Consider the following 9,775-nt stretch of genomic DNA (forward strand, 5'->3'; position numbering starts at 1 on the left):
AAAGGAACCCCTCAAGAATGGAGATGATGCTGGAACGGGTGCTATGCCTGACACTCGTTACTGCCTACAGAAAGCCCCCCGAGGTGCACACTGTTATAGGAAGGTGGACGAAGTAACATGCATTGTAAGTAAAGCATATGAAGCATGGCCAACTTCTGCTAAGTACCCCAAGGCAGTACTGGTACCAGAACTGGTGCCTCGTCTCCTGAGCTTAACATAACCTCCCTGGAGACTTTCCAGGCTGAATGGGATACTTGAAAAGAAGTAGACCATGTTACATACGTCATGGGGAAAAGACATGCAGTGTGGCTGAACCCTTTTCAGGTACCGTGAGGTCAGTGAAGAGGGCAGAACCAGTGCTCTGTCCCTGAGGCTGGCAGCTTCTTCAGCAAGTTCTCCAAACAAGGGTTCTGGGCTGGAGATAGGGAAGAAGTGGGCCACGGAGGTACTTCCTCTCTACACATACACGATGGGGTCGATCAGATCTTCATGAGGATCAGTGCTGAGTCCAGAGCTGGGGCATCTTCCCCTGAGATGGCTAGACTCGAGATGGAAAAAAGATAGACTGTACACGTATCAGCAAAGACAAAAAAGAGTCAGTGCGTCTTCAAGTACCTGGAGTGGCATCATCTCCTGGACCCATATCTGCTCCTACATGGGTGTACTGTCCTGAAGTCATCTGAGGAGGGCTTTGAGGATGACAGGTGGCCTGTTTCACATCACTCGTTCATGAACATTTGCGGCACCAGCCACTGTTTCTTCAATTACTCCAGAGGGATGTGCCAACGTGGGCAGCAGGACACCTTCCTGGAGGTCATCCTTGTCCTGAGGAAGTCACTGGAGGCTGTGTTTGACACTGAGGAGAAGACCGCGTCACAAGCATTGACAGAGAAAGCACACATCTAAGAGTCTACCATTCCGCCAAGCGCCATGGCATGGCGAGGAGGCCGAGACCCGTGGCTCTCCTCGAACTCCAGGCTTTCTCCAGGGAGGTTTGGATGGCTGGGCTGGATACCAAGAAGCGGTTTACCGTCCCACATACATATTCAAAATGTATGTGGGACGGTAAACCATTTCTTCAAGTACCGCACGATGGTGGTGGTGGTGGTGGCTGGGAGAAGGCTCATGGCCGCGAAGTTGCCTGAGGGCGCCTCTTCTAGGCTACATTTGACGCTGAGAAGAAGCAGGTCACAGTGTCTACTGAATAAGTGTTGCGTAGTCAACCACGTCATTGAACGCCATGGAATGGCACTGATTCCGGAAAGAATCAAGGTCTCCTCCCCAGGGATGGCGCAATTTCCCAAGGCAGAACTTGATTTAAGAGGAGCGAGATTATGCCATTTTGCATCATGCAGAAAAACACATGCCATACAGAAAACCATCTCTTCGGGTGTCATGGAGAAGTGGCGGTGGGTCCAATGGTTCCTCCCCGAAGACAGCGTTGTTTCCAGGAGCCTCGGGGATGGATTTGATACTGAGGGTTAGTGGACCGTGTTACATACGTCACAGATAAAGCGTACGCTATACGGTCTACTATCTCTCCAAGTACCACACAGAGACGCCGAGGACAAAGGCTCAGGACACGTCCAGAAAGCCCTCCAAGGCCTTGAGCTGGGTGGAACCAGAAGGGAGGTTGAGCACAGCACATGCATCATGCGACAAGCACACACAGGCCAGAAGTCTCGTCTTCATGGTCAGGGGTTGACATGAATGCTCGAAGCAGTGGCTCATCCCCAGAACTGGCAACTCCTCCAGGAAGCCCTCCAAGGCCGAAAGTCCCACTGAGAAGAAGTGGACGATGATATGGATTTCATCACTCCATAAATACTGATTAAGTGCCTGCTGTGTGCCAGGCGCACTGTGCTGGGTCTGAAGGAGTGGGTAGATGGGAGGGAGGGCATGGCACATGGCTAACAGAGCTGGTTGGGGGAGTGGGGAGAAAATCAGAAATACAAAATGGCCCATGTGCAACCAAAGAACATCCATCTAGTCACACTGACCAGGCCAAGGAAACAGTACTGGGCACCTGAGGCCCAGATCTTACCTATTAGTGAGCTCTAGTCTTGGGCATTAAAAAAAAAAAGTGCCCTAAGGCCATATCTGCCTCAATACCAAGGGCATTTCCAGGAGGTCCTCTTAGGTTGGATTAGATTCTGAGCAGTAACCACCACGCCATCTTCATGAACAAAGCAGGAGTTGTTTTGGTCAACCACCTCCCTAAGGACAGAACCACTGTCTCATTCCCAGACTTGGCACTGCCTCCGGAAAACCCTCTGAGACTGAATGTAAGATTGATCAGAGGTGGACATTGGTATAAACAGAAAATTTCAACACAGGAAAGCAACTCTTCAATGCCACACGGCGGAATGAAGGATGGACTGGTGGGTCCCCCTGAAGGTAGTATTGGCTCCACGAAGCCCTCCAAAGCTGGCAGGCTACTGGGAAGTGGCAGCCCATCTCACACAAATCCCTCCTTTTGCATAGGCCACATGGCAAATCATCTCTTCCAGAACCACGGCTGAGGCTGGAACCGGTGTCTTGAGCCCAAGTTGCGTCACTTCCAGAAAACTCCCCAGAGAGTGTATTTAGTGCCCGAAAGAGCCAGGCCTTGTTGCACAAGTCAGACATCAACCATGAGCCACAGAAATTGCCGTGGAGCAGTGCTGAAGCTAAACCCAGTGTTCTCTTCCCTGAAGTTGGCAACACCTCCAGGAAGCCCTCCGAGGATGGATTGGATACTGAGAGTTAGTGGACCATGTTACATAGGTCAAAAAACATAACGCCTACGTTCCATAGTCTACCATCTCTTCAGGAACCATGGAACGGTGCTGACCCCAGAACCAGGGCCTTGCCCCTGAAGTTGGCGTCGCTTCCAGAAAGCTTTCTGAGGCTTGATTTGGCATTGGAAGCAGGCACATGGTGAACATAAACAACCCCTCCTCCGATGGGGGGCAGTGGCATTGATGGGGGAAGGGGTGCCTCTACCCTAAGTGGTAATTCCTCCAGGAAGGCCATGTCAACTTGGAAAGATCGCGACAAGGCAAAGTGTACAATATTGACCGTGCTTTGGGATTATGTGGTCAACTATCTGTTCATCAAGATAAAAGGCAGTGCTTTGCTCTGCATGGCAAACGGGACACACCAAAGGCACAGTTCATCATATAAAAGGGGGCCCCTCAACCTCTAGGTAAAAACTTCCCAAGCTCACCCAAGTTCTGATGATCCTCACCATGCTCTAGACCACCTTTGGAGACTCAAACCACAGAGCTGAGTGGGCAGTGTGTTCCCCCAGCTCCTGATCAACCTCTCCACCTCCTTCAGGAGGTCTTCCTCGATTTTCTCCATCCCCTGTCACGGCACAACTATCCCATGTGAATGGGACGCAAAGCAATGATTTGTTAGCCTCCAGGGAAAGGACAAGGGTAGAACCCTCAGCAGCCCTGCAGGGGGGCTTGGTTGTCCTCTAAAGTCCTGAACCCCAGTATAGACGGGCCCTTCAACCCAGCTGTTGAAGTCCTAACTCCTTAGGAAGTCATTCAAGGCACCAGCCTCCCCTGCTCCCTCCAAGCGTGAGCTGGTCCAGTCTAACAGATTACCCTCCACAGCCCGGGCATTGTCCATATGCCTTTGCTGGCACTGCTCCTCCACGCAGAGTCCATGTCTGCTTACATCTCTCTCAAGCCCAACCAAATGGCAGTTCCTCCATGAGCCCCGACCCCACCTCAGCCAACTCAGGCCTTTGCATCCCTGACCCTCCACAGCACCCTGCCTGCACCTCTCCTCCAGCCCACTCACATTTTCCATGTGGTCACTCATAGAAATAAACTTGTGTTTACTGAACATCTGTGAGGTGCTGGAGCTAGACCAGTACATAAGACACAGTCTCTGCCTTCCTGCAGCTGCCAGCATTGTGGGGAAAGCCAACATTAAAGTAGTTATTGCAGAGAATTGGTTTCAAAATGTGAGGAGGCCAAAGTGTTGTGAAGGAGCAGAGAGCATTTAACAAGAGGCTCTCGCCAATCAGGGAAAACTTCTCAGAAGTTTAGATTAGAAGATAAAGGATGAGGGGACTAAGCCAAGAAGAGAGAGGACAAGAGTGGACACTGTAGGGTAAAAGCAGAGGACCAGATGGAGCATGGACTGGACGGAGCATGGGTCACATGAACATGGTCGGGGTGGAGAGTGGACTGCATGGAGTGTGGACTGGATGGAGTAGTGGTCGAGGTGGGACGTGGATTGGATGGAGCGTGGTCTGTGTGGGGCATGAACTGGATGGAACATGGACTGGATGGGGTGTTGACTCAGGGGAGTGTGAACTACTTGGGGTGTGGTCTGGATGGAGTAGTGGTCTGGATGGGGTGTGGACTGGATGGGGTGTGGACTGGATGGGGTGTGGACTGGATGCAGTGTGACTGGATGGGCTGTGGTCTGGATGGGGCGTGGACTGGATGGGGTGTGGACTGAATGGGGTGTGGTCTGGGTGAGGTGTGGTCTGGATGGGGTGTGGACTGGATGCAGTGTGGTCTGGATGGGGCGTGGACTGGATGGGGTGTGGACTGGATGGGGTGTGGACGGGATGGGGTGTGGACTGGATGGGGTGTGGTCTGGGTGAAGTGTGGTCTGGATGGGGTATGGTCTGGATGGGGTGTGGACTGGATGGGGTGTGGTCTGGGTGAGGTGTGGTCTGGATGGGGTGTGGACTGGATGGGGTGTGGTCTGGGTGAGGTGTGGTCTGGATGGGGTGTGGACTGGATGGGGTGTGGTCTGGATGGGGTGTGGTCTGGGTGAGGTGTGGTCTAGATGGGGTGTGGACTGGATGGGGTGTGGACTGGGTGAGGTGTGGTCTGGATGGGGTGTGGACTGGATGCAATGTGGACTGAATGGGGTGTGGTCTGGATGGAGTGTGGACTAGATGGGGTATGGACCGGATGGGGTGTGGTCTGGATGGGGTGTGGACTGGACAGGGTGTGGACTGGATGGGGTGTAGACAGGATGGAGTGTGGACTGGATGGAGAGTGGTCTGGGTGAGGTGTGGACTAGATGGAGTGAGGTCTGGATGCAGTTCGGACTGGATGGAATAGTGGTCTGGATGGGGTGTGGTCTGGATGGGGTGTGGTCTGGATGGGGCATGGACTAGATGGGGTGTGGTCTGGATGGGGTGTGGACTGGATGCGGTGTGGACTGGATGGAGTGTGGTCTGGATGGGGCAGGGAGTGGATGCAGTGTGGACTGGATGGGGTGTGGACTGGATGGGGTGTGGTCTGGATGCGGTTGTGGACTAGTTGGGGTGTGGTCGGGATGGGGCATGGACTGGATGCAGTGTGATCTAGATGGGGTGTGGTCTGGATGGGGTGTGGTCTGGATGGGGTGTGGGCTGGATGGGGTGTGGACTGGATGGGGCATAGACTGGATTGAGCATGAACTGGATGGAGCGTGGTCTGGATGGAGCATTGCAACCGAAAGATTATCCATGTGAATTGAGCCTGGGGAGCCAGAAACGTGCCAGAAGTGAGTCTGAGGAGCTGGGTGGCACCAGATCATTCAGGACCTTAAAACAAAGGTAAAATTCTGACTTCTCTTTAGGCTAAGGGGAAGCCATTATTAGCTGACAAAGGATATAGCGAGCTTCCTATTTTTACAAGATTTCTCTGGCTGATGTGAAATCTCTGGCTGATGTTGCTGGGAGTAGGAGCAGGAAGAAAGAGTACAGGACCCCAAAGAGAGGACGGTAGGAGTCATGGAGACAGGAAAGCGGCCATGTTTCCGAATACTTAGGAAGAGGAGCACAAGAGACTTGGCAACAGCCCAGATGTGGACAACGCATGGTGGGCCATGAGAAAACATCAGATGTCCTTGCGGGTGTCTGGCCCGGGAGCTGGCCAAGGGTGGGACCACTCTCAGAGCTGGGGATCACTAGATGAGGACCAAGTGCTGGTGGGGACACTTAGTTTTAAGTGTGCTGAAGTTGAAGTGCCACCAAGAAATCCTGGTGGAGATTCTGAGCTGGCAGTTTGTGGCAGTTGGTGGCAGGCCCCTGATGATCTGCACCTAGCTCTCTGGGTGGAGTGGTGGGGTTGGGAGCCACAAAGAAGTGAGATACAGAGAAGCCACCAAGCAGATGGCAGGTAGGTGAGGGGAGCTAAGGCAGATTCTTGAGGTATGTAAACATAAAGGGACTAGAACATAAGAGCCAAGGGGGAGGCTCCAGTCGAGGAGGGGTGGGGAACTCACTCAGGTCCGCCCCCTTGGTATGGGAACTCCTCTGGGGCAGGAAAGGGCTGTGCTGGCCTCAGCTTTGTACCCCTAGTTCCCAGCACAGGCTGTGCATGCCTCAGCATGGTGAGGAAGGAAGGAGTACAAGACATAGACCCCAAAAGCATCCGTGTCCTCCTGGAGAAAGTGGCCTGGGTCCCCACTAGCCTCTTGGGTATCTAGACAGGTGGGTGAACCCACCTTCTCACCCAGCCTCCCAACACACCAAACTTGGGCCTGGAAGCTCCTGCTGACCGCAGATGGCTGGCAACCCTTCTCACTCCCCAGACCCCAGTCACTGTTCCACTCCCTCATCCATCCTTTCTTGCAAAGGTGCACAGGTTCATCCACTCCTGCACACACTCCTCTCCCTGAAGAACCCACTCCTTCACAGAGTCATCCACTCCTCAGCTATGCATCCTCTCATTGGCTCAATGAGATACTCAACCGTGGATGCATTTTCTAGCATTTGCCTTGTGCAGAGGCTGAGGCTGACTCAGTGCTCCTGCCTTCCAGGGGCTCACAGGCTGGATAAGGGAAAAACAGATACTCAACCCACATGACGTTCATCAGTGAATTCAGAAGTGCATGAAGTAGTAGGATTCAAGGTCTACACGATCTATAGTCCAGAAACAGTAAGTAGCCCCACCTACTGAAGGGGGGGCAGACCACAGAGGCAGAGAGAGGCCATTTGTGCCCCCCAATGCACATGGCACAGGACTGGGGGGCTGGTGAGTAGAGGAGGCAGGGATAAAACTCACCAACACCTTCCTTAGCGTTTGGGAGGGCGTAACAGTGGGAGGAAAGGGAGGATGCAGATGAACATGAAACTTAATTATTCCACAAAGGGCAAAGTCAGAGAATACTATTTCATTTGTTACCATAGAGAAATAATAGATGTAAGCGTAGTTTTTCAAAATTGAAATGTAAGCACGAACAGACATAGAAGCTGGTTATGTACTTTCCAAATCACAGAGAAAATTAAAATAAAAAAAATGTAGTCTCTGTGAGATAACAAAATATAGCAGGGAAAAAAGGATGAAAAAAATAAAACAAGCATTAAGTACATTTTTTTTTAAACACAAACATGACAAGAGACAAAACGTAAATGGGTTACACATACTTTCCAAAAAGAATGCTCAGTTTGGGTCAAAAGACTCTAACTGAAACTATATGTCTTCTATCTGAGACACAATTTAAATAAATTAACTCAAGAAAATTCAAAGCTGAGGGATGGCACGGATAAATAGGATGGCCTCAATTTCCATGCACTGGAATCCCGGGCAGCCCACACAATCATGCACTGACATCCTCCAAAACCACGGAATGCAGACAGCAGCTGACTGCCAGCAAGCAGTCAATGGCACCCCCAGTTTTGCCTACATAGCCATTTTTTTCAGTTTGCTTGTGCAATTATCTGAATATTTCTTTGCAGAGGCTTTCAAAGGGTATTATCCGGGGCATTTGGGGTCCCCCATAGCATTTTAAGGAGGGTGCCCAGCACCAACAGCTTGGGGTCACAGCACAGCCCTGAAACAAGGCAACCCTGACTTGATCTATTTTACTTATTGGGCTTCTGGGTAATATTTGGTCTGAATAAAGGGTTTGGCTGCCTTTGAAAGCAAGTATTTAATTACATTTTGCTCCCATTGTTTTATAAATAAGTGGAAAATGGAAAAACAAAGTTGCTGATACCTGTGGTAAGAGCACCGATCTCCTATATACTTAAGAAATTAGTATAAACACGGACATTGTTAGGCGGACCCAACGTGGCCAGTCTCTGGCCTCGATAATTGAATTTCAGGCAGTCGACTGCGTGTTTGAAAAGAACAAAACTAAAGAACATCCATGGAATGCTAGAAATTGCCTGGAAGATTGAGCTCTCGAGGAGCAAAACTCTTTGGAACATGCAAGTCTCCAGTTCAACTTTCAAACAACACTTTGCAGAAACAATTACATGAGAAAGTGAGGCTACCTAGCTTAGGAACACAAATGAAAAGAAAGCAGATGTGCTTCTGTGATTTCAGGTCATTAAACACCTCTCGGAGAGGGAAGGTATAATCCACAACAATGACATAGCATTCATGAACATTTGCATTAGAAATAAAATAGCACCAAAACAAGGAAAAAGAATAGAAGCATCGTATCCAAAACTCTTCCAGTCCTAAAAATGTCAAATAGGTAAGCAGTCAGTGATGAACATACCTCAAATCTAGAAGCAACAACGAACTTTACAGAACATGAGAAAAATGAGAAAGAAGCCCATCTCATCAACATTAGGTCACCGTCCAAAAAGTTCCAACCAATGTAATGAAACAAAAACCAGATACATCCAGTAAACTCTTAGATTGAGATTCAAAATATGGTTGCTTATAGATTATGTAATTCTTTACTAAGAAAATCCAAATAAAGACTAAAAAGCTAATAAAACTAAATGTCTTTACATCAAAATCCATACCTTATAAACAAGTACATCTTACTTTTAAATGCCCACAAAAATCATTTACAAAATCAATTATATTATGCACAAAAAAGGCATCAATAAATTTCCCCAAAGTAGAATGTATGTGTCCACATTCTCAAGCCACAATAAAAGATAACCACAATTGAATTAAAAGTATAAACAACTTACAACTTTAAAAATTAGAAATTAATTTTTTAAATCAGCTCTACTTTTGCACGTTTAACTCAGATAATCATTTCTTCTAATAACAAGAAGAAATAAGAAGCCTTATAACAAATATTTTAAGGTACTGAAGACCACATATTAAGACATATGAAAATGCAGTCAAAATTGCAAACAGAAGCAAGTTCATACCATGAAATATTTTCGTTATAAAAGAAGAATAACAATAGGGCATATATGGACAAATCCATAAAACAAACTTCAAGAAAGCAGAAGAAAGAAATCAATAAAGACAGATATTATTTAATTTGAACACAGGCACACAAAAACCAGTTGAACCGACAAGTTATCCCAAGAACGGATTCTTTGAAAAACCTCTAAAATAAATATTCTTCTAGGTCATCTAATAAAAAAGAGATAAAGTATGCACATACAAAATTAAGAATGACAAAAGTGATGTAATTATAGAAATACATTAAAATTCTAGTATAAAAATACTACTTATAATCCTATGTGAATAAATTTTTAAATCTCAGAAAAATCTATCATTTTCTAGGATAAATAATATCTAAAAACATTGAGCACTCATTATGTGCCAGAACCAGTGCAAGGTACTTTATCTCTTAATCCTCATGCTGGTCCTGTTAGGGCCCTCGGAGGCTTTCGTTTTACCCATTTAACAAATGAGGAAACTAAGAACTAGGGAGGTGACACAGTTTCCTCATCACATGGAAAATGAGAGAGCCAAAATCTTAAACTCGATTTGTCTGATTCCAGTGCCTGCGCATTTAAACACTGAGCTATATTAGAAAAAGAAGCAAAAATTCTAAAGATGTAGAAAACCTAAAGAATCCAATAAATACAGAAGAAATAAGAGACGTTGCCAAAGACTTATCC

General features: G+C 48.0%; 1 protein-coding gene across 1 annotated transcript; it reads right to left on the reverse strand.

Moving 5' to 3' along the window:
* Window positions 1-1,621: 1,621 nt before the first annotated feature.
* LOC134737417 (uncharacterized) lies at window positions 1,622-6,567 on the reverse strand. The gene is made up of 2 exons (XM_063645404.1): window positions 6,484-6,567; window positions 1,622-5,278 (listed from the first exon to the last, which is right to left on the reverse strand). The coding sequence occupies exons 1-2, from the start codon at window positions 6,565-6,567 to the stop codon at window positions 4,157-4,159; spliced, it is 1,206 nt and encodes a 401-aa protein (XP_063501474.1). The 3' UTR covers window positions 1,622-4,156.
* Window positions 6,568-9,775: the final 3,208 nt, after the last annotated feature.

Source organism: Symphalangus syndactylus, chromosome 8 (assembly GCF_028878055.3).
Source record: "Symphalangus syndactylus isolate Jambi chromosome 8, NHGRI_mSymSyn1-v2.1_pri, whole genome shotgun sequence".
Lineage (NCBI taxonomy): Eukaryota > Metazoa > Chordata > Mammalia > Primates > Hylobatidae > Symphalangus > Symphalangus syndactylus.